The sequence below is a fragment of the Pelodiscus sinensis genome, chromosome 3, assembly GCF_049634645.1.
Source record: "Pelodiscus sinensis isolate JC-2024 chromosome 3, ASM4963464v1, whole genome shotgun sequence".
NCBI classification, from domain to species: Eukaryota; Metazoa; Chordata; order Testudines; family Trionychidae; genus Pelodiscus; species Pelodiscus sinensis.
The window spans coordinates 151,179,380-151,205,637 of NC_134713.1; the positions used below are offsets into that span (position 1 = coordinate 151,179,380).

The window sequence follows — 26,258 nt, forward strand, 5'->3', positions numbered from 1 at the left end:
GTAAGTGGCCTCCCACTCAGCCTGTTGTGTGAATGTTCCAAACCCTGTACACACTTTGTTTTCTATCTGTGAGCACATGGCCCCTGCTGGGAGGCCCAGAAAGTAATACTGGGGGCCCCATGGTCATAACAATCAGATAGGAAGCTTACCCTCAGCCCCTCAAAGTGCAAACAAATTATTTGTATCAACGATAAGCTAAATGGTAAAACACCAGAGAACCTGCTGCTAAGCCCCTCCCCTTCCACCAAGACATTCTGCTTTAAACATAAGGTGCTCTAATAGATCATCAATAGCACTCAATAGGCCACTGGGTTGAATGTCCTGAGACCACACAAGCTGCACAAAAGTGGAAGCAAAGCTTTTATGGTCAAAGCCTCTGGAATCTGGTACCTTTCTAATATTTGCTAAAAAAAAGATTCTCATCAAGTTATTACACTCCCCAGGGAGCTTTTGCTGGGCGATATCCCCGCCTGTGAACTCCCTAGTACAACCTTATCTCTCCATCCTTCTTGATTTATTGTAGAAAGCCAACGAGACCAAACTGCAGCCCTTCTGCTCAGTGCAGGTCCCCCAACATATGGTCTCTGGAGGGCTTAGACCCTGAATGCTCTTAAAACAAAGAGAAGTAATTGGAGCAGATGGCTGGTACCAAGGGCTGCAAGAATTCCATGGTGGTCAGGCAGTCAGGGTCCATCTATGAGGGTTCCTGTTCCTTCCCCCCAACCTTTCCTGTAACAGCTTGAACAGAAAATCTTACACAGGCTGGGGAAACAGGCCAGACAGAGAATAGGTGGCATAAAATATAGGAAGATATTGTAGCTGAGCATAGATGATGAGTTATATGGGCCCCTTGTGCCTCTGCACCACCAACATTAAGGAACTTAGACCCAGCTCCACTAGTGTTTGGGTTTATATTTTCAGAACAATCCCATCCATAGGACGTACCAGAGAAACTGGCTCAGGCCCTGCGCTTTGGGTGGGGGTGATGCCATGTTTCAGGGGAATGGAGGGTCCAGGGTGGCTTGAGAGTTTGGGCGGGGGGAGGCTTGGCACCAACAGCAGCAAGTACCTGACCCCACCCTGCCTCTTCCTATACCTGCTCTGCCCCGTTCATCTTTTTCCTTAAGGCCCTGTCCCACTTCTTTCTAGCTTCTGCCCCTTCTCCTGAGTAATGCTGGAAGCTTGCAGGGTGGAGCTGGAAGCTTGCAGGGTGGAGCACCAGGCCCCCCACCAATCCCATAGGCTGCTCTAGACCCCACATCTCCCTGAAGTGTGGGGCCCCTCAAAGCACAGGGCCTGGAGTGTTTCCCCAGTCGATCCAATGGTCAGGACGGCTCTGCTCAGACCCATTTTATTCACCATTAAATATTATACAAACCTGGTGCCCATGTAGTTGTGAACATTTCTTTCTGTTGAAGTGCTACTACAAAACAGCACTATTGGATTTCTCCCCCTTCCAAATCTGTTTCCCACAGGGATGGGGTAGGCATTTTTAAACAATTATGTCTGTAAGACTAGCTTTAAGTGGTGGTAAAGGGTTAAAATAAAAGTTTCCTTAAATTGGTGTTAATTTAATCAAATATCATCCTGGCTGAAAGAATAATAATAAAAAAATACAGATGTCCCCATAAATCTAAAAGCTATGCTTAACACATTTACTGCTAGGAAATGCATGCACAATGCTCAGACTAGATTTTCCTTCCCCCCTGTGTCAAACAATCATTGGAGAATTTGAGTGGAGGCTCAAAACTGGCTTGGGGCCACCATTTGTTGACCTCATCTTTATCAATAATGAGTAGAAATTGCCTAGATGTAATTTATCACTCTGCAATTCATTACTCATAAGGTCACTGACAAATGAAAACATCTATACTAACCTATATATTGGAGTGAGCGTAAAGGCACGTTGGCAAAATGTGTTAAAATTGATGTTACTTATTATTGTGTTTGCATGGCTATAAAAAGCATAAAAATAAGTGTTACACAATTTTGAGAACAGAGAATCTCACTATAATACTATGGGTATAGCTAGATGAAAATCTCTCTGATACTACAAAAGTACAGTATAATCTTAAATTTATTCTAACCAACACATGGAGTGCCCTAGGTGTAACATATGTCACGTTCAGAAGAGCTGTATTCATAGGGTTCAGTAGAGTTTTAGCTATACTTGTTTGGGTATGCTCAGTGTAGTATATTGTAGACTTTGTTCATTATTAGCAGAAGTGGATTTAAACCCAAAAGTCAGGTCAATGTGCATAACCAAGGATTTGGCACTTCAGAGTGTAATATCTTGGTCAAGCTTTGTATAAATTCGCACCCCCCCCTCCAAATGTTCAGTTCTCTAGAAAAGTACCATGTGAATACCTCCTCCTCAGCTACCCTGATCACTACACGTGAATGCACAGCTAAAGAATGTCACCTTAAAATACACTGTTCTACTAAGATAATGAAGATTCAATAGACACTTGTATAATAAACTAACTGGGATCTGGAGGAGTGTATAAAATATCTTCAGAATGCCTGGAATCAAGGCTTCATACCAGAACCTGTTTTATTCCAGGCCTAACTGAAAAATGGTCATCTTGCTATTTCAAAGAATGTCCATACATTACTGAAACTGGAAACTGTTTTCTATGATAGCATGTTGAAAAGACGTTATATGCAGGATGGGGGAGGGGAGAGGGGCAGAAATAAATCACAGATCACTGTACCAGAAAGCAGTCCTTATAGGATTTGCCACAGTGAGTCAGATCACTTTTGGGCACCAGTAACAATACCAAACACTACAGAAGATGATGTAGGAAGGTCTATATTGGAAGGGGAAGTTCCTTCGAGGCAGTTAAGTTTCATTTACTCAATAATGCTGTGGATATTCTTTATATACATGTTAATCTTGCTTGACATATGGCTCCATGGCCTGTGGCAGTGAGTTTGATAGGATTGTCACATTCATGCTATGTGAAAAATATTTCCTTTTTCACTTTTAAATTTATTGCCTTTTAATTTCATTCCTACTCACTGGGCTAGGAGGCATTTTGAATAGGTCTCTCACAATCTCTCCTGTTCAAGCTGTACCATGTGTATAAAATTCTTGATTAGTTCACTGGGCTAAGGAGAGAGAACAGAAGAGGCTAGGTCTAGTCTACACTCTTTTATCGGAAAAAGCTATGGAAATTGTGCGCCGCAATTTGCGTAGCTTTTGCCAATAGCTTTTCCAGAAGAGGCTTTTCTGCCATTTGGCCCCATCTAGACAAGAAAAGCTTCCTCTTTCGGCAGAGCCCTTATTCCTCATAGAACTAGGTACACAGGGCTCCCCAAAAGAACACGTTTGCTCTTCTGCAAAAAAAAGCAGAAGAGCAAATGTGTTCCCTGGACATGGTGAAGTTTTTCTGGGATACCTCTGGTATCCTAGAAAAAACGGCGAGTCTAGACACACCCAGAGAAAATAAAGGAGAGAGTGTCTGTTGCCTGGTATTTAGGACAGCGCTTAGAAACCGAAATAGCTGGATTCCAGTCTCTACTCCAGTGGTTACTGAATTTTATACAAAAATGGAACAACTTCCACAGAAGAGACTGAGAAAAATCTGTTCCAAAATATCCATTAGCTCATTGGGTAGAACACACTTCTGAGGAGGTGGGAGATCTAAGTTCAAATACTTACTCAACATCAAGCAGAATGAGGAATTGAAGTGGGGTTCATATCTTGGGGAGTACCCTAACCTCAGGGCTAAAGGTTAAGGATAGTAGCTACTCCTGTGGCCATTTTTTGAATCTAACCTTTTAAAAATGCCAGAAATGAAACATTTTGGGTCAAGCTACATTTTTTGGTCAATCTAAAATAGACTATTATTTACCAATTTTCTTATAAAAAAAGAAAAATCTTCAGATTCTGTCTGATGCAAGTCATTTAAAACAATTTGGGAACACAAAAATAATTTATTTAGCAGTTCAGTTTTTCTGGTGAGTGCACAGCATATACCAGCAAGAAGAGCTTTTGCCAACAAGGACACATTTATGTCAGTACAACTTCATCTATAGTAGGCTTTTTCTGGCATAGAAGTGACACAAAAAAGATCACAACCTAACAGACACTGCTACACCAGAAAAAGTTTCTAGTGTAGGCCTGTCTGACAATTGGGGGAGATGCAGGAGTCAAAGCAGAAAAGATTTAGCTGATCTGACATATGAAAGGGGGGAAATGATAAAATTTTTACAACTTTTATCGGCTTCTTAGTTGATGTATTGAAATTTAGCATGGAAATAGCTTTTAATGAGCTCTTTTGATTTGAAAAATGCACTCTGCACAGTATATTTTTATGAGTCCTTCACTAAGTTTATAAGTATCTACTGTGCATGTTTAACTTATCTATACAGTGAAGAGTACAATGACCAGGCAGGAGTTTGGGACTATCCTTTGGGACCTTATGAGGTATAAAAACAGAGAGGTCTCCACACTTTAGTCCAGGGCTACTCAACACATGACCCGTGGGCCACATGCGGCCCGCAGCCCGTTTGTTTGCGGCCTGTGGTGCAGTTTGGGTTTACATGGGGTTCAACACGCAGCCCATGGGTGGGATCCTTTGAACATGGTCTCCTTTGGAAACACACTCCACAATGGCAAGGCGTCTCTCAGGCAGGCACTGAAAGACACAAGCGGACAGGCTGGCTGGAACAGATGGGTATAGAGTGTCGACGTTTCTAGCCCTCAGGGAGGAGGTGCCAGGAATGTCGGGGCATTGTGGGAAATGCTTTGTATTCATGCCCATCAGTGTGAAAGAAGTTATTTGCATATATTTGCATCCACACTTAAGTTGCAGCCCTAGCATGTGCTGTGAGTATCATTTGTGGCCCCCGGGGCTTTCAAAGTTGAGTAGAATGAGGGCGTATGTACACTGAAGATTTGGCACTTACAGGAGTGCCTGATGTGTCTGGGGGATCCACAAACCAAAAGTGAAAGACTGATGGCAAAATACAGGCTACCTAAGGTCCCAGTTTACTCTGTAGTTAACCACCTCTTCTTCCGAATTGCACACGAGAAAGGCTCTGTATTGAAAATAAAGTGTGTGGTTGTAACATTGTGCTCTCACCTCTTGCGCGCAACCGGGCTGAGTGCATGTGCCTGCACTCTGACTCTGCTCTGTTTAATGGTGATTCTTCAGCGGCTCAGTCTTCCAGCCAAGTCATATACAATCTAGATTTGAAGTAACAAGACAAACCTCTTCTGGGGTACCAGTACAACCAGGGCCTCTCTCATTGCCCTCAGTAATGTCTCTCTGTTTGCCCCGCTGTGGAATAGAGTGGGGCCCATCCTTCCCTTGAGGCAATGTATTTTCCCTCTCAGGGCCTTTCTGACCCCCTGTCCATCAGCTAGGTCACTATAGTTCAGTTCCCTGCTCTGAGATGTCTCATTGTCTAGGCCACTTGCTCACCCAGAGACTAATGGTGGAGCTGGGAAGAGAAACCTGAGCCCAGTACTCCAGGTCCTAGCCATTAACCATTAACTCATTAACTGGCCCGCAGCACAGCATGGTAGGCATGGCTCGGCTGGAGCAGCCCCCTGCCAATGGGGTGCTGCAGGCATAGGGCTTCTCTGGCTGGGCCCACAGTGGCATGCTGCAGGTGCGGGACTGCTCCACTCTGCCTGGACCCACCACACTGCACCATATGTAGGAGGCTGCTGCAGGGGCCCCCTGCCTGTGGCATAACTCAGCAAGCTGATTAATTGGTTAAACATATAGTTTAACTAGTTACCATTTTAAACAGGATTTTACATCCCTAGTATCTTACCTGGGGCACTTCCTGACTTTGGGATTTTAGTGGAATCTTAACACTCATCTAATATATATATTTCTATAGCTAATTTGCATATTACTATTTAAGTGCAACTTTTCCTTCTGGGGAATACAAAGACAGGAAGGGAATTAGTAAAGTTAACAAGCCTTATATAACAACATTTCTAGCTATCGTTTATTTGTTAAAGATATTAGTAGCCTTAACTACACGCTGACTCAGCAATAAACACGCTGTCAAAAAGGCAGTTTAAAAGTACACAGCATACAAGAACATGAAGAATGAAGTCTGTTTTATTTTGTTACATCTTGCTTGTGTTACAGCAATGTATTCTATACAGAGAGTTTAGCATTTGCTGTCAATTCATCTGACCTATTATAGACCTTAATTACAGAAAAGACAAAGTCGGGGACAATACGAGCTTGTTATCAATTGTCAACAAATATTTATTTTTTAATAACGTCAACAAATATTTATTTTTTAAAAAAAGCTTCCAGCAGTTGCTCATTTGTTTTAGTAAAGGTCAATGGCCCAATTCACAAAACGTTGAGGTATATCGGCATCTCCATCAAAACTCAATGTACATTACTCTAAATGTGTGGGGTTTTTTTTTTAAGCTATTCAATATAGGCAGAAAATTTTGGGGGTACTAATTAATCAAGCACCTAAAGGGAAAGCATAAGGTGAATAGTGGGAACTCTCAGATATGGGAGTGTCCATTATCTAGGAATATGTGAAAGGAACATTTATTTCAACAGCATATCTAATAGCAGATGACGTATCAAAATACTTGTGTCTATATTTTATAATAATGTGAAACATCATTGTACTAGGTATTGTTATAAGCTAAGAATGGTAAAACCTAATAGGCAAATGTTAACACATTTTGATATAGTGTTATGTTTTATCACAATCCCAAAGCCAAGTGTTTCCAAAAAGTGACCTTTAAAAAAATCCACACAAGCACTAGCTTTAACCTACACAATCACAAAGTTAGAATAACAGCAGTGTAAAGAGGCCTAGTAAAACAGAAATGAAAATGGAGGCATGACGTAGGGAGAGAACTATATAGCAATAATAAAGAAAAATACCCCTACATGATATTTTAATAAATCATTTCCCTCTACTGTTTTGAACCCTGGAGCCTAGTTTGCTGTGGCATTTATAGGATATTCCAGTTGCAAAACAAACTAGGCATATTTATCTCTAAAGAAAATCAGTTTGAATAGCCTTGATATCTAATAATCTCAAACAGACTAATTTCAAACTAGCAAGTAACATTTTCATACTCTAGCGCTGATGCTTCACATGTTCATGAAACTAATTCCTCCACTAAGAGAATTGACCATGTTGATTGCACCCATGAATGTGGGGGAAATGGGGAACAGAGAGGTAACGAGCAAGCTTTTATTCTAAAATTTATTCATGCAGTTTTTTATTTTTAAATTCTCCACTAAAACAGCAAACATTTTCAAATATTCTTGAAGCTGCAGACCGATAATTCATGAATTTCTGCAGCTAATGTATATTGCCTGGAAATACTCAAAACAATGCAACTATGGAACAAATAACAATTACCAAACAATACACATAATTTGTAGTAAGTCATGATGCAGTTATAATAGGGGGTGGAAGTTCTTTAAACTTTCACTTCTACAGCCATAATAATAGGAGCCTACTGCTTTTACTGAACATTGCTATGTGTCTTCATATTAATTCACGAGTAACCTACAATTTCAAGAAGTGATTGACTGCCCCATATAATGCTTCCAAACACATCTTTGAAAATTAACAGCACTTCATACTCCTTTGCAATATCAAGTGTGTAGACGAATTTCACGTGAGTTAAAATGTAGATATTTATTTGCACACATACAAAACTGCCATGTGTGTATATTAAATGGCAATTATACATCTGGAATCTATTCTTAACTGCAGTATTCAAAATCCTTGGCTGTTCACAATTACATGGCCACAAAATCTTTGGCCATGAAATCTGTATAGCTCTTTCAATATGCTTGGCTGTACAGCACAAGTCTGAAATGAAAAAAACACACAGTGCATGGCCTAGAAAGTTCCAAATGTTCTTGCTGATTAAATACTAAAGAAGTAAAAAAATTGTTGGCTTTTTACCCCTCCCCCTCAAAAAAAAAATCACATTCAGAAAAGGCTTTTAAAAACCAGAAAGAAAGAGTTCTACTCCAATGCAGTGAACCTGATCAGAGTCAAGGACAACATCAGACACTAATAAGTGACCACACTAGGTCAATAGTAAGCGGACTTTAAGAAAAAAAAAAAAAGCAGATACTACTAGCACTGGGAAAGTGAAAACAATGTTTTTCAATTAATTTGTTGCTTTCTATTGTAGCTACATTTCCAGCTATTGTGTTTGCTAGAAATGGGTGAGGTTGTGAAAGAACAGAACCCTCTTCTTGATGATAAATTTAGAATAAAATTGTGGCCCCACTGCGGTCAGTGGAAATATTGCCACTGACTTCAATGGGCCAAGTTTTCACCCTTAGTCCATTTGAATGATGGCTCCTCTTCAATTACATCACCAGCCTAATAGTTCCCTGGCAGCTTGATTGGTTGGTGTTTGATGAAATTACTAGTGCTGATTCTAGATACTGATTAAAATGCTTAATGACCCCTCTTGACTTTATATTGCTCACTCAAGATTTGAGAGATGCAGCCAAAGTATTTCCCTCCCTTCAAACCTGCTTCACTGTCTTTTTTTCTGCTTCTTGTATGATGCTTTGAAGTTTGTGGCAGTTTGTGACAACACAACGATCACAGAAACACTGAATGTTAGTCATCCCCCAATGAATCCCACCCTCAACTCAAAATATACCAAAACCCTAAGTATAAGAAACAATACAAGAGTCACATTTAAAACATCAATTTTTGAGAAGGGGGAGAGTCAAGAGATCACTAATAATATATATATTAAAAAACCCCTAGAATTCCAAGCTCAGGGTGAACACTCAAAGTTTTAAAAGATTTACTTAAAATATCTTACAGGATGTAATACAATTATAAAAAGTGTTAGAATTAGGGCTTATACACAGGTTAGCATGATGCTTTACAAGGTAATGGTGTTACTTTCCTGTGCTGACAGTTGCCATCAGTTATGCTCTCCTTATGCCAAACAAACTACATACCATGTCACCATTTGGGGCACCTAATGTATGTCACACCATGGAAAAGCAGAGATCATGTTAATCTAATCTTACATACAGCCTACTTCTAGAAATATCTAGTTTGATTTTTTTTTGTGCCTGAAATGAGAAGAAAAATGAACAAATGTAGCAGCTTCGTAGGGTTTCATTTTCCTTGATAACAAATCCTCTCAGAACACCACAAATGAGAAAATGGTGCCAAAAAATGTTTGCCCAAGTGCTAAAATCTGCTGTGAGAGCAGCTTTTCAGGAAAAACAAATGCATTGCAGTTTGAATCATATATCTAACAAATTTTGTTTTAAGATCACGGGAAATAAAAAGTACACTTGTTTTTACATTTAGCACCCTTACAGAACGAGGATTCAAACACCTATTTTGCCACTGTGGCTGTACCTTGCAGCTGGAAAAACAAGAAGCATTAAGGCTTCAGAACTCCATAAGTGAACAAATGGATTTGCTGATGACAAAAAACATTATAAGATTTTAGCTCCCCCATCCGTTTCTTTAAATTAAGGTTGGTCTTCCTGCTTTCTATATAGCAATTGGAGTACTTCTCTGTCAGCTAAATCCAAGTCCAAGTCCCTTTGGTCTCTGAATGGCTCTTACTGGTTCTGATATCCCTTTGCCTTCTGGTCCCAGGCCAGTGCCAGGTGTCCAGCCCATGCTTTGAAGCATTCTGTTTCCAATGTTGTTTTCTGGGATTGGTTGGGCATTTTCACCTACAAACCCTGAGATTAAAAGAAACATACAGCATTAATCAGCACTGCTATGTGGAAAAGCGCAAGATAATCTTCTTTAAAGCCTTAAACCTTCTTCTCTCAATTCATCTAATAGGTTGCTAGAGCAGACTGTCTTTACATATGTTGACCTCATGGCTATATGTTAAATTTTACATATATAGTCTATAGTTTCACTTTTTTTTTTGAGATTAGCTCAATTTTTAAGCATTACACATTCATTTTTGTGCTGCATATTCTTCTCATGCATAAAATATCTGTATGTCAGACTCCAAGAAAACTTAAAACTTGAAAAAATGTATCAATCCATGGAGAAGACTAATTGACTACCAAGTTAGGTATAGATCTCAAACATGGGCATAAGAAACTCACACCTTATCTTCCCACCCTCACTGATATAATAAATGCTTTTCATTCAACAGGAGTATGCGGAGATATTTAATAAAACAACTAATAATTTATTACTGAATTCTCACAGCAGCAACAAGAGCAAAGTAGACAACTGATATAATAATCTTCAGAGACAAGGTGGGGGAGGTAATTTTTTTTGTATTAGACTAACTTCTGGAAAAACAGAAGGTGGCCCAGTAAAAGCTATTATCTTATCCCCCTCATCTCTCTAATATCCTAGGCACAACATAGCTATGGCAACACTGCATATAACAGTCTCCAGTTCATTTGTATCCTATTTCAGTAATTTGTTTTACTAAAGATTACAGAAAGATTTAAAAAGCAAATATAAATACAGTATGCATTTTCACTGAAGATCTTTCCTTTAAACAAATCAGTATCAACTTTTCTATATGTACTGTGTCTCCATTTCCGTAAAACAACATATTGCAATCATTCTGATAAATCACAGTCAAACGTAACCTAAATAAAATATATTATTGTAACATCCAACTCTGAGATATTACTAATATAACATTTTTACTACTGGCAAACATATCTGCGAATGTGACCAAAGTTTGACTTACCATTAATCAGACATAAGTATAGATTTTGATCTCAATTACATAAGTGTACGAGTCAGCTAACATTGATGAATTTATTCTGAATTTATACTAGCATAATTTAAAGAGAGAATCTGTCCCACTGTCTGTAAAATACTTCAAACATGAAAATCACGATATGAAACAGATAGGTTTACCCTATTTGATCTCATTTTATTCTTTTTAAAAAAGAAAATTTCTTTCATGTCATTTGAGCATGAGAAATCCCTGATTAATGCCTAATTAGGTGCTTCTGTGCATGTAACTGAGAGGTGACCACTTGTTCACTGGGAAAAGTAGTTTTAGGTATCTCAGACTTGAGAACGTTATTTTTAAATAAAATCATTTGATATGTTTTTGAGTAATATCTTTTCTACAAAAGAAGGGCCTATACTTTTATCATTTGCTGGTACTTCCTCGGTATCACTATCTGCTTGATGTACTATTAGAGGAAAGCAATCCACATACTAGGAGTCAAACTGCCAACAGTAACGGGGATAACCTCAATAGATTTAATGTAGAAAACAGAAAATGAAATGTGAAAGGCATTTAAATCTAATCCCTTTTCTCTCCCATTAATTAATTTACACTTCTATATTCGAGAGTTTTGAAGCTGATGGCACTGGGAAGGTTTCTTGCATGCAGTCTTGATAGATGCCCACTCCTGATATACACACAGGAAGCATAATACTGCTAATTATGAAACGGAGGTGGAAGTAAGATGTACCACATCCTGCCCTACAGGAGGAATAAAGAGTTGAAATGTTTAGGCCTCCCATAGACAGAGAGAGTTTTCGCTGTCGACAATGACTGAGCATACATGGTGCAGGCCTTGGACCTTCTTAGCTCCTACTTCTATCATGAAAAAAGTGGGGGGGGGGGGGGGGGGAAAGAGGAAAGATGTCCAAACTAAATGACTGGTAAACACCTTAAAATTACAGAATGATCTGTTAACTCACTTTTTGGGGGATAGACAATGAAATTAGTAGTGGCGACCTAATGTCTTAAAAACAATGTCAAAACAACTGAAGGGAACAAAGTTCACAGGACTTCCAAGGAAAGGGGAACAATAATCTAATCAAGGTGTTCGTATGATCTCAGAATTGGATAGGTCAGATGGTTAGGTCAGATGGTTCCTGAGTCTATGTACAGAAACACATTCCAGAATGTAAACTATAGTGAACAATCCAAAACAGAGAAAACAACTTTGCTGTTTTATGAGAGGCGATTTAAAAATGTTAACATCATATAAACTACATATCTTGCTATATCAAATCCAGTTCCTCACACAATAAAAACAGAAAGAGGCTATGCAGATGAACATTTTGTACCTGGAAACATGCTTTTTAATAAACTGATGCTTCTATTTTTGATTTTTTTTAACTGCAACAAAATGCATTTCCCCTTTATGTGACTGACAGGATAATTGGAATACATTTTGTTTTAAAGACACTTAAATACTTTTAAAAATATACAGCGTAATTACTTTTCCCACTCCATTGTTCATGATTTTATATTAGAAGTCTTATAACCCACAAACTCACTGAATACACCAAATAAAAGGCTTTACAACAAATAAAAATTTACCTTCCTGTTTTTATTTTCTTAGCATGTATGTGAACAGGTTGTATTTTATTTCAAAAAGATTTTGTACTGACAGCCCATTTTTCCCTAGTTTAGTCAGTTCTGAAGCCTAAATCTTACAATGTCTTTCTAAACAGTGAATCAAATTACAGTTACTCTAGCCTGCACATTTTGGATCTCTCCACCTTCCATTAAAAGATAGCTCTGGTAAGTTTATTCATCACCATCCTTTTCCTCCATTTGATGACCACTCTCACTACTAATAGGTTGGAAGATGGAAAAGAGCAGACCATGACAAACACCAAGCTACATGGTTTGTAACATGTATTTATTTTTGCTTTGAGCTTTTACTCTAATTAAAAGCAGTTACTGTCCTTGCAATATACATCTTAAAGCGAAGATTCTAATTCATGCCAATGGCACTTTATGGACTGGCCAGCAGGGGCTCTTCAGAGAGTCATAAAAGCATATTACCCCTGAAAAGTGTTGCACTATCTCCTTGTTCATTCACATGTTCAGTCTTGACCTAGCCTAGAGCAAGAACAAAAACACTGCTGCCACCTCACAGAAAAGCACCTATAGAAAATATGACACATGAAAGATAGTGACTGGCTAGGTAAGAAAGAGGCAGTGATAATGAGGAACTGAAAGCAGCATTCCATGCTAATAATTTGAACACATTTCACTTGCAGATCCTTCTGCCTTCTAGAAACTACATTTGATAGCCACCATACAAATTTTGGTTCTTGATTTACCAGCCAAGTGGGCAGGTTATTGGAGAGGTTGCCATCACACAGGTGAGGGGAAAGCACTGAAGGAGTATTAACTTGGATGGAAAAACAATGCTGTCAAATACCTATTTTGAGCAGCAGCCATAGTCCAAAAATGCCAACTAGTATACATATACAGATACTGCCTCTGAAGCCCACCTCTATTGTATATGTACATGCTTAATATGGAACCCATACATGTACATGTAATTTAGGCTCAATATGAAACTTGTAAAAAGGCAAAAACTATGTGCCTCTTTCAAAAAAGTGAGAGAGAATAACAAAATCTTCCAATAATTTTTGTATTGTAAAATGATATTTATGATGGCATTAAAGGTACATTTCCATGAAAAGTTAAGGCATGCAATTTTTTCTTAACAGCTGTTGAAACAGGTACATTCTGGTTAAACAGTGAACTAGCATTCAATGCCATACCCTTGATTTTACAGTGATTGCCATGAATTAATTTAATTCCATCTGTAAGCTAAAAATCAGATCAGAGGTCTAATGCTGCTGCAGGCTCCACATCTGTTTAATCATTTTTGGACACAACAGCTTGCAAAAGTTCATGATTTAAATTTGCTTAATATTTAAGAAATAATGTTTTAATAGTGTGTGAATCTCAGCAGGAAACAAATGAGTCAATGCTCAGTTTTGAACTATATGGCAAACTGCAACTCCATTTTCCCTGAATACCTCTTCTTTAGAACATAACTTACTGTTCTAGGCTTGTATTTGTTAGAGATCAAAAACAGGATAGTTACCCAATGTATTACTATTGTAACTTCCAATCTTTAATAAAGGGTGAAAACCTATACTATTCTTTTCATTGCTAACAGGGCAAAACCACATTTTAGTTTACTGATCAAACTGACATCACTTAAGTTATCTTGGATTCACCCCAGGGTAACAAAATTAGAATCCCATTCGGCATCTTCAGTAAACTTTAGGAAAGCAACAGAGAGGTCTTTTTCAGGCATCAGAATAAACATGCAATTTCCTCTTAGACAAACTAATTTTTTAATGCTAAGGATAAATCATCAAAAAATGATATTGCATTGAAATCTAGCCTTATCTTTCTTTTATAAGACTGAAGATTTGGGAGTGAAATAACTATGCCTCAGCAGAGCATTCTACAACTATTAATTCTTCTTCTTCTTTCTCTTCTGGCAGCCTTAAATCCTTTCCTAGAAAGATCTCCTTTATCTTGGATAATTTTTGCAATACATGGCCTGGTAACCCTTACCTCTTACCCTGGATCTCACTTATGTCTATCACAGCAGAGACCGTTTTTTCACCACAAATCTTCCAAGGAGCATTGTGGATGGTAATTCACTTGTGTAATTGGCTCGAGAGATGAAAATCTTGTATCTGACTCTCTTACCCACTAATCTATCCAGCTGACTGCAAGCCTAATTGGCAGCTTGTTTAGTAATTTGGCTCCTAAAGTGTTGTATTGATGTTGGATAAACAGCCAATGGAAGGAGAGATGATACACGTTGCTTTACTTTAAAATCAAGTGCACTTTCCCTCCTGTTTTCAGGAAGATATTTAATACTCTTTTTGTTTTTATTTCTGTCTACTGCCTCTAGTTAAATTCAGGGATTTAAAAACAGTAGAGTGTAATCATGATGCAAGATGCCATTCTATTAGCAACAGTTAAAATAATAAACTGTTAGATTGCATCCCTAATAAAAATGAAAATCGGGATTGCTGTCCAGGTGTTTTTAAATTGCACTGAAAATTGGTGCTGCATCAGCAGCAGCTTCACAAATAGCAGACATACTGAGATTTTTTAAATTGTTGTGATGCTCAAATATTCATAACTTATTTGCCTAATTTACACAACTAGTTGCTGTTCATCAGATAGACTACAAGTGACTATTGCAAGCTACAATGGACACAACTGTGAAGGTGTTACAGTATTTAACTATGTTGTACTCATAAAATCTGTATCCACAGATACCTCATGCTGCATGAACACAAACCCTATACTGATGACAACACAAAACCTCTGGTTATCCGACATCATAGTTCCGTTGGAGCTGCACTACTAGAGACTCCCTTGAAGAAAATCCACTGAACAGATAACACATACTTGGCTTATTTTCATTTCTGACTAAGCTCTACCAGGCCAGAAGTTGGAAGATATATTACCACTTATTATAGCCCATATACTCCTTTCTACCTATACCAGATACATAACTGTGTTGCACCCTTTTGCAGGAGCTGAAGGTTGGGTGGCAAAAGAAGTTTCAACAGATAAGTCCCCTTTACTCACAGATAAGGGGAGAGCTGTGTGCCAAACGCTTCCTTTGCACATGGATAAATGAAATGATTTAGGACATTATTTATTCAACATTTTTGGCAATACTGCCAATATCAAGCAGTTCATTCAGTGTAAAATTTTCCAAAGCAGATAACAAGAAAACTAGAAAACCTGGCAATGTTGTTACTCTCTAAAAAATGTTCAGGGACTTGTGTGAATTGAACTGTGGATTCTGCCCAGACCCAAGAGGACAGATTTACATCAAAAAAGTCACCCACAAAATTGGCAGCAAGTAGATAAATCTCAGCAGAAACACTGGGGACTGAATCACCATGAGGACTAAACAATGTCACCATCGGAACGGATTCATTCAGCACAAGGTTAGAGCTGACTACCAAGGCAGTGTGAAGAAGCTTGCACTTTTTCTGCCCAGACCTAACTTAATCTGTGGATTGGATATTTCAGTCTCCAGACGTGTCAGACTAAGCATAAGAATTAATTCAACAAAACAAAGTTAGCAAACAAATAGAAATAGTAACTATGTGCAATAAGGAAAAAGAAATCTACAGGTAAATTACCTATTCAGGCATCGGTACCTCCAACCAGTGTACCACTAGAGCAGAGGTAGGGAACGTCAGGGCCAGGGGCAGAATGCTGCTCCCAGCTTGCATGGATCTGGCCCCCAAATCTCAGGGCCCCCTCAGCACTGGGGAATCCGTGATGGTGCTCTAGCTCCCTGCTGTCCCACTGCAGGGCTGGAGCACACAAAATCTACTAGGTAGTTCCCCACTAGGATCAAGTGTTGGAGAGGAATGCGGGGGGTATCTTTCTCCTTGTCAGAGAGAGGTCTGACTTTTTTTTGGCTTCTCAGTTGCGTGGTGTGCAGCTCTCGTCTGGGGTCAGTGGCCTCAACCCAAAAATGGTTCCTAGAGGTTATATTAAGCAGGAAACAATGCTATATACAGAGAGGGAAAAGTGAAATTAAGAGGAAAGAAGAGGAATACTTCTAAGCCTTTTGGCTAAGATAAAGTAAAGATGAAGGAAGCTGGGAGTCCTACTAAAATGAGATTTTCTGGAGAATCTCTTGGGGGTACATCTACACTGCTGTGGATGCTGTTTGAAGCTCACATAACATATATGAGCTAGCTTTAACATCATAGCAAGCTCAAATAGCAGCAGCAGTACAGCTGTGATGTCCGTGGTTGTGTATGAACTAGCCCAGGGGTGGGCAATAAATTTTAGTGGGGAGCCACTCCAAGGTTTTGGTAAGTGGTCGCACTTTTGTGGAGGGGGCGTAGGCTCCTGGACTGCAGGTGGGGTGTAGAAAGGTGCTTGGGATAGAGGACTGGGGTGCAAAAGGCAGTGCGGGGCTTGAGAGGGAGTTGGGATGAAGGAGGGCGTTATGATCTGGGGGAGGAGCTTGGTGTGCAGGAGAGGATTCTGGTCTGGAGGAGAGGTGTAGGAGGGGTGCAGAATCTGGGAGGGAGTTGTGACCTGGGAGAAGGGTGATGCAGAGGGTTTGGGTGGTGACGTGGGGCAGGCAAATGGGGTGCACGGTCAGGGAGAGGTACGTGTGCAGACAAAGATTCTGGTCTGGGGGAGAGGAGTTGGAGAGGGTCAGGGAAGGAGTTGTGAACTGGAGGAGGTGGGAAGAGGGGATACAGAGCATTTGGGTGGTGGCCTGGGGCAGGTAGTTCAGGGAGAAAAGGGGTAGGGTGCCAGAAGCAGGCTCTGGCTGGGAGGTGCTTACCTAGGCAGCTCCCTGCCAGCAGCTCTACAGGAGCTTGAGACAGGTTCTCTGCATGTTTGCTGGGTGGACTGCTCCATGTGGCTCTGTTCCAGCATGGAGAGGCAGGGGAGTGAGAGGACTTCATTTGCTGCCTCTGCCTTCAGCAAAATTTCTCAGCTCCTATTTACCAGAACCTGGCCAATGGGAGCTGAGTGATTTTGGTGGGGGTGGAGAGAGAATATGAAGTTTTCTCCTCCCTGTCCAGACTGCATAGCAATTAGCAGCAAGCTGTTTAAAGCGGCTGCAGCTGCTCTGTAGTAAGGGAGCTGATGAGATGACTGTGGGCCAGATCCAGTGGTTTGGAGGGCTAGATCCGGGCCATTAGCCACCTCTTGCCCACCCCTGAACTAGCCACTCATGTACCTAAGATCCTGGAAAGAGCTGTACTCAGGAGGCTAGCCCCTAATGCTGTGGATACATTGCTATTGTTACTTAAGATCGCTTTGATCTAGCTAGAGTGAATTGCAATCGTATCTTTTGACTGCAGTATAAGCATATCCTCAGTTACTCCATACCATTTGAAGGTAACAGACAACATTTCACAGTTATTGGTCGTTCCTTGCCATGGATCTCACTTCCATAATTAAATCATAGGAGACATTATGTGTCAATTCCTCTTAAATATGCAATCTGTCACTTAAATAAGCAAATTTAATGCTGACCAAAGTTCTCTCAAGAGGTAACAAAAATATCGGAATGAAAATCTTAGGTACAGATTGTACCTCCTTTACCAGGACTCTGTGGTCTGGCAACATCCATAGTCTGGCAGGACCACGGATGCTCCTGTACCACAGAGTCCAGGTATAAAGAGGTCAGGCTGCAGGGCAAGAGTGGGGAAGGAGGAGTGTGACTCAGCCAGGGACCCCATGTTGAGGGAGGGGGTGCAGCAGGGAGTTCTGACCTCTTCTGCCAGGTGGTAGCGGCCACTGAGTCCCAGCAGCCATGGAACCCCCAGCAGCCACAGAAGCCGCAGCAGCCCTAGAGCGCCAGCCTGAGGAGTCATGGCCAGACAGGCAGCAGCGGAGCTTGGCTGGAGACCTAGCTGGGGGCAGCACAAGCCATGTTGGGAGGGATTGCCCCTCGTTCGGCAAATCCCCTTGTTCAGGACCAGTCAGGTTCTAAGGGCGCTGGACGAGGGAAGGTACAACCTGTACTTCTGAAGTGTGTGCCCCATAAAGGTACACTTCTTTCAGGTCTGTAAAAATAACAATCCTGATGCTTTATCCTGGGAGCCTAAAGCAAGTGTCTCCATCCTGAAAGTCAATTCCAGTGGGTGTCTGTTCAGACACTACTGCTAACTCTTGAAAACTCTGAACATATTTGTGATCAATCTCTTACATTCTCTTATAGTGGAAATGTTTTCTGATATTCTAAATGATTTTTCAATTTTCATTTATGTAAAATTATAGAAAATGTTATCCATTGAACTGAACAAAACAAAACTATATCAGTAAGAGTGTTTCCTTCCAAATTACAATTACAAGGGTATCTATATTTAAATGGATGGACATGAAGACAGCAAAGCTCTCTCATCCCTAGAATGGATCCTCCTAAGATTAGGGTTATGGCACAATGCAGACCATGATTGCGAAGATTCTGTTATTGTTTCAATGGCTAAACTTGTCCTGTTTGTAGCCAAAGAACTTTGGTCTCTAGAACTGTTCCTCTAGAAACTTTAACAATCAAACAAAACTAAAAAAAGATCAAACCATGCAATATTTCTTAGACATCAATTCTAAGTGTAATGGATCAATTTTAAATTTCCCACAAAACAGCAACAGGGAATTTGTATAACAATTCATCTCCATGTTTTGAAAATGTACCCATAATTTATCTAGGTAAGCCCCAATCTGCCCTTTATACGTAGCTATCCCAAAAAGTTGACCTTCATCACAATCTTAGCCTGGGCAAACTCTGTTACAAAGGTGTAATCACAGTCTTTTTCAAATAATCATTTTGGCACTGCAGATACTCAGGTCTGATTTTTAATCACTGATATATTAAGCATCAGCAAAGTAGTTTGCTTAGCTGCTCCACTGGCAATTTTATAAAAAGGAATGAAAACATTTAGCCTTTTGATTACCTTGTTAAAGTGAGTCATGACAGCATAATAACTGAGCTCAGTATGGCTGCTATAATTAAGAATCTGTCAGGTTTTTCATTAGAACACATTTTTTTAAAAATAGGTTTATAACTCAGTCATTCAAATTGTATCATCTTGAAGTGTGACATGCAAACCATCAGCCCAGAAAAAAGACATTACAATTAAAATTTCCTTCAACAAACTGATCAATATTTGTTAAGATGCATGGGATGATATTCTGTGATGCCTATATTTCCCTACATATTCTAGGATTTAGTCATTTGTGTTCCATCATTTCACGATAATTTAAAGAACATTTGTTTTTGAAAACTATTTATTGGAGTACACAAAAACTTTTATTTGTTTGGTTTTACTTTGCATTAGTGTTCTATAGTCTATAAATTAAGTTAATAGAAAGGCACTAATGTCAAACAATTTGTGCAGAATTTGTGTGTATTTCACAACTCAGATTTAGAGGTCCTAAAAGGGTTAAAAAGTGCTACAGGATCAAAGGGATAGAGGAAATAGGATAGAGACCAGAGAGTCACCTGGAAAACAGAGAGAGTGGGGTACACAGAAGATGAAAGATAATCAGAACACAAGAGAGAACTTGGACAAAAAAAGTCTGTTTATGAATATAAACCTACAGAATGGATTAGAATTTTTAAATGGACAATCTCTAAACTTTCAATGAATATTTCAATTACATACACATTAGAGGACACACTACTTGTTGATATGGTACCTTCCTTTATTTTATGTATAATTACATGTTTACTAATACTGAACATTGTTCTGGTAGGGTTATTTTCTTTGACAGATAAACTAAATAATTCAATCTACAAAAAAAAGTTTGTATAAAAATAATGTACCTTGAGGACATTGTGTAACTGCAATTAGGCATGTCAGGGTGTCATAGTGAATAGTACTACTACTCAGGTAGTTGGAACAGGCACAAAGTCACGCAGAATGACATGCTCCCAAATTTCACAGTTTAAACTGCTTTTGTCATTTCAGACTTACTGCTTAAATAGGTATCCATTTCTACAGAAGAAGCTGGATGGGCAAAAAATGTAGTTGCCTATGATGTACTATATGCTGTAACCATTCTTTGAGTCTTAAAAAAACAAAAGTCACATGTAAAAAGTATCATCTCGTTTTAGTTGGTAAACTAATTAAAAGAGTTAGAATTAAAATAGAGGGCTTTATCAAACACCCCAAATCAGAAAATGTTCTGTAACAAAAAATGCAAAAAAAGCCGTCAGCTGGCTAGAAACTCCGCTCTCACCTATATCTAATAGTATTCCTCTTATTTTGTTCACTGCTTTACCTCACCTTTACAGATGACATTTTTAAACTATAAAATGGTCTGTGCTTTAAAACTTTCTTGCTTCAACAATTTCTCATTGCTGTAAGAATAACTCTATATCCTTTGTTACTAATATACTCAAACTTATTGGTATGTGACTTTGACTCAAGGCTGAGAACAGGCTATAAATTTAGAAATCAATATCTAACTCTATCAATATTCATTTTACTTTTTCTTTCAATATAAAATACAAAGGTGAAAGAGCAGTAAATAAGCTAGAGTACTGAAATAAATTGGGTGTTCTTGTCACAATTAATAAATGTTTACCCAATAACACTGCTAGCTACAATAGTCTACAGCCTTGTAAAATGTCTGAGAGAATGTATTAGCACAGGTGCTAACTCGACTATTCACAAAAATACACACAACATATTTCCATAGTTAATTAGCAATCACCAGTAATTCTCCTTGATACTATTTATCCCAAATATATAAAAACATACTGTGCATATTGCTATGGAAATGCATTCATCAAACAATTTCTTCAAGAAACACAGAGTGGGATTATGGAATTAAACTGCTTTGCTCATATACCTGGATGACATCCTAGATCACGCTTTACTAATTTGTAGTATGTGAATCATATCTCAAAATGAAGCTTATAGTTACTTACTGATCTATAGTTACTCTTTCAGCTTTCACTATTGTGCTCAATTAGGAAACAAATTACCGTATATACTCGAGTATAAGCCGAGTTTTTCAGCACAGTTTTTGTGCTGAAAAATGCCCCCCTCGGCTTATACTCGAGTCAGCCTCCTGCTCGCGGGCGGGCTCAGCGCGTCTCTGCCGCCGGCCGGGTCTAGACGCGTGAGCCCGGAGCTCCGGCCCCCCCAGCCCCTGCCCTCCTGGCCCTTCCGGCCCCTGCCCTCCTGACCCTCTCAGCTCCCCCTGTCCCCTTGTCCCCCCCAGCCCCTGTCTCCTCGTCCCCCCCAGCCCCTGCCCTCCTGGCCCTCCCGGCCCCCCTGTACCCTTGTCCCCCCGAGCCTCTGCCCTCCTGGCCCACCCAGTCCCTGCCCCCTCGGCCCCCCAGCCCCTGCCCTCCTGGCTCTCCTGGCCCCCCAGCCCCTGCCTGCCCAGCACCATGGGCCCTTGCCGCGTGGGAGGAAGGGCGTTTGGGGCCGTTCGCCATGACGCTCGGGTGCAGCGCTGAGCTCGGGAACAGCTGGGCCAGGAGCCGACTCGGCACCGTGGGCGTCTGTTCTGGAAGCGCCCGGGAGCCCTGATCACGAGCTTGGGCCCGATTCTGGGGCAGGTGCACAAGGACCAGCCGCTGCTCCCTGCTCCCCCTCCCCTCTCCTCCCCTGGTAAAATCCAGCCAGCACCGGCACCCGCTCCCCCCGCTGGCTCACTGGCCCATCGACACCCGGCCCGGGTCTCGCACAGCCTCCCCCCCCCCCGCTGGCTCATTGGCCCATCGATGCCCGGCTCTGGTCTCTCACAGCCCCCCCCCCCCCCCGCTGGCTCGTTTAGAGGGGGCTCGTTGGCAGGCGAGGGGGCCGGAACGTGGGGGCTGCGGGGCGGGGGCGGCGGGGGCTGAGCTGTGGCCGTGCAGGCAGAACCATATTGTTTTTGTTGACCCCCTTTTCCACTTACAGAGCTAGGTTATTGTTTTTCTTTGAAATAAATATTCATGTAATTTTATTGGTATCTGTCTTCATTTTTTACATTTACCAGTAGCTGCCTCATTTCCTACCCTAGGCTTATACTCGAGTCAATATTTTTTCCCAGTTCTTTGGGGTAAAATTAGGTGCCTCGGCTTATATTCGGGTCGGCTTATACTCGAGTATATACGGTAAGTACTGAAGGACTCATTCTGATTGAGTATAGACACAACAATCACTGTCATTGTTGTCTATGTGGCTTTTTAAAAGAAAAATATTTCCATATTAATAAAATTTTTTAGTTAATCCCAATACATTTATTTCTATACTTTAACTATGGAGATCAGATGGGGGAAAAAATCCTAACCAGGACAATGGTAATTTGTCTCACTCTAAATCCCTTGTTGGAATGCAATGACATAAATTAGAAAGCTAAATTCACACTAGTTGTACAGTAGCAAACACAAGTCTTTTTCTTTGATTTTGTATTTTTTTAAAAGGCTCTTTGTCTCTCAGTTTGACAAAAATTCTTTAAAAAATGTCCAGTATATTGTGAGGATGTCACTATGTATAAGAAACACTGAATGGTTATATGAAATACTTAAGTGACTTCATTAATCAAAAGACTTGTTTTGCAAATTATGCAGGGGAGTCAGCTTATGAACAATGGAAGTCCACAGTAAAGTGTATGATACAATGAATTTAGCTATGCCTTATACTAATTCTGTACAAACTACTTCCTTTGATACTTGCAAGCTGCGAAGTCAAAATCACCTTGTAAAAGTAATTATATTATCTTCTCCTCAGCCATTAAAGTATTTTCCTGCTCACTACACATATGTTCAGAGTCTTAGGCTATGACCCAAGCATTTTCTTTTTTCATAGTGCTTCCACTGAGATTTCTGAGATTGTTTTTTCGTCCATTTCTGTCACTGATGTCTGAAACATTGAAATACTGAGGAGGCCATTCAAGGGGAATGCGTACATTAGGTTGCTCTAAAGAATACGTGGGACAGATTTAAATCAAAAGAATTGTATGCATAAACACATTGTATATAATAAGGTAGTGTAAGTATATGATGCTAAATAGCAATATATACTTACATGTAAAGTCCAGAGGCTCTCAGACTATAAATATGTGAAATATATGAAGATAGACAAATAGAGGTATTCACCAAAAGATGCACAACCACACCCTCACAGCATGAATATATATAAACAAACTGATGGGAATCTTGTAAATCAGAGCCAAGTATTAAAAAAGTCATTTCACAGCTGTAACACCAACAAAATGCATGCAACGGTTATGACCTTGCATCTATAAAAATCTGAAAATGCACCTGTAGGTGTTAGCCATCTAATGTGCTGCACTAATTTTGAATATATATTTCATATATTTGACTCCAAACTTTCAATGATTTGCCTACCAATTCACTGTTTTCTTCTTGTATGGTGCATTATATTTCTTGTATGTTTTCATATACATTCTTTATTGCAAAAATATCCTAGCTCTTCCGATCTTGTGTGGTTGAGTATACATGAATAGTAATCCCTTTTGTTTGATTTTTATTATGTGGAAACCAAATCACTTCACTTTAATTAGTACTGTGTTTGAAAGGGCCGAGAAATTGGAAGTGTTTAAAGAACAATTAAAAAGTTAGTTGATTTCTTAAAATAATTATATTACAGGCCTGAAGGTATCTTAAGAGTGGCTGAATTTATCATGCACTTTGCTGTGTTCTGACCTACTACTTTGTATTTTAAAGATTTAACTTTTGGGGTTTTGTTCCAGTAAAATTGGTTACCTGTGGGTCCTGGCAGGGGTGCAGCTTTTCTTCGCCGTTTGATGTCTCCCATGCACAATGATCCTAAATGTACACTGGTTTGTCTGTAAGTGATTATCAGAAGAAACCATTAACAAAAGAGGAAAAATGCGACAAACACACAGCTTGTATAATCTTCACCTAAATCAAAACATTCTCAATGAAGATGAAGCTGCACAGTGAAGCCACCAATCTTGTTTATATCGAAACATAATTATGTTTGTTGACAAGCTCTCAGCATCTAAACACAGCATCATAAATTGTTACTGGAATGAATAATATAAAAGGAATGCTTTTTAATTTTCAAAACTGGCAATCTTTCCAGCTCAACATAAAACACTGTTTCTTCTGACAGGAAAATAGCTAAGATTAATTATCTAAAAAGATTACAATATTGTTGTAGGTTATCAATTGGTTACTAATGTGTTACTGTCAGAATGGCATTTATTACAGGAAAAGTATTATCAATTTCTTTTAAGGTAACATGAAGAATGTCTGAGGTAACATGAAACCAAACTCTTCAAAGACATTTGGAATAATAGTGTAATTTTGCTATAAGTAACATTCCTTTAGCATAGGTGCTGCTGGCTGCATCATTCGGTGAAGAATTAGGAGACAAAGGAAAAAGAAAAGGCATTCAAGGAGATGTATTAAACATTATAGAGTATCTAAAAACACAAGTCCCAATATTGTGGGGTTTTTTAAGTTAAAACGTAGTGAATGTTGTGAAATCACAAGGTGGGAAACAAATCTAGTAAACTGGTGCCAATAGAATATGTCCCCAAGGTCCCCAGGTTCAGTCTAGAATTTACAAATTTTGTTTTATTGAACATAAGCTCTCTCAAAACTGTTATTAACTGTGTAACAGATAATTATGCAGTATAAAAGAATATCTAGATTTCCAGGATGAAATAAAAGCAAACAAACAAACAAAACAAAAAAACCACCACAAAAAAGGGGATTAAAAATGTTCATAGTGTTTAACCTTTTATGGTACAAAGCCACTTTTTCACATAAAATATAATAATGAATGACTGTTTTTTCACATAGTGGGACTTCAGTGGCTTATTTAAAAAAATAAAATACTGCAATGCATATCCCAGAATAACTTTTTGTGCCACAATTCAGCATTAATTTAATTTTCTGTTTCAGGGAAGAAAAGTCCATGTTAAAACAGCCTGACAAGATTAATTGAAATAAAAATTTAAAATCCAAACTCTTAGTTGAACCATCCTCTATCCTGCTACCATGGAATAAATTTCAATTAGTTCTAAATTAACATTAAAACACTTTTAGCTTCCATGTCATTCATTAATGGTAGTACATGTAAAAAAAAAAAAAAAAAAGTAAAAATTTGAATATTGAAATAAAATATAGAAAAAGATCAATAAAGGCAAAATAATTAATCAAAAAGCTCTATTTAAAATGTTATTACACTTGCATGTTTTAACTTGTTTTATATATTCTAGTAAAGTAACCATTTAAATAAGTACATTAACATGATGTGTGTGCTTTTTTTTTTTTTTTTTTTTTTAAACCCTCTAAAAACAGAATGGGCTATGAATCCGGTCATATTACACTCGGGAAAACTGTCTTCTTGAGAATGGCTTTACCTATCATGGTTACTCACTTTACTCTAACATTCATAATGCAATCATCACGCTCAGAATACATTTGCTGAAACTAAGTATCAGAATTCAAATAAAGGAATTCAAAATATTAAAATTAGCAACAGTCTTTACAGCTAAAATATGTCCTCATTTTAGACAGATAAAAACATATGAAGATCGTTTGTCATATTTTTTCATCAAGAAATAGGATTACCTAAGAATACTAAGCATAGATCACCAGCCCCCTTTTCCGAAAATCCATATGCCTTTATATTATTACAGGGTCTTTATACTGTAAAAGTCTCCTGACATGTCTCATACTATGTAAAGTGCAATATCTGTATTTCTTTCTCCAGCATTCCTACCTACAGGGGAAAGGGGAGCAAAAACACAAACTAAATCAAACCAACCAACCAACCAACCCCCCTCTGTCCCCACACACATCCAATACCACCCAAGGATACAAGCAGGATGAAAGATAAAAATTAATAAAGTCAGCCAATTGAAACTCAAGACCTGGGCTATAGGAGTAACAGCTAGCTGTGCTTGAGTAATTCTACCCAGAATTGATTATCTGTTATACTGCATTGAGATATCTAGATTATTGATCAGTAAGATTATGGTACTCAGTTCCCACCACTTTTCCTCCAGGCACATG

The 26,258-nt window shown here is 39.2% G+C and overlaps 1 protein-coding gene across 2 annotated transcripts in view; it reads right to left on the reverse strand.

Annotated features, from left to right (window-relative positions):
* Positions 1-6,068: 6,068 nt before the first annotated feature.
* GPATCH2 (G-patch domain containing 2) overlaps positions 6,069-26,258 on the reverse strand; it is a 176,829-nt gene continuing 156,639 nt past the window's right edge. Inside the window, exons 9-10 of one of the 2 annotated variants that reach the window (XM_006137344.4) lie at positions 23,973-24,055; positions 6,069-9,701 (exon numbers count right to left, since the gene is read on the reverse strand). In XM_006137344.4, coding sequence (XP_006137406.1) covers positions 9,532-9,701; positions 23,973-24,055 — 253 coding nt within the window. In that variant the 3' untranslated portion in view covers positions 6,069-9,531. The remainder of the gene's footprint in view (positions 9,702-23,972; positions 24,056-26,258) is intronic. The other variant, XM_075925203.1, reaches the window with a different exon arrangement.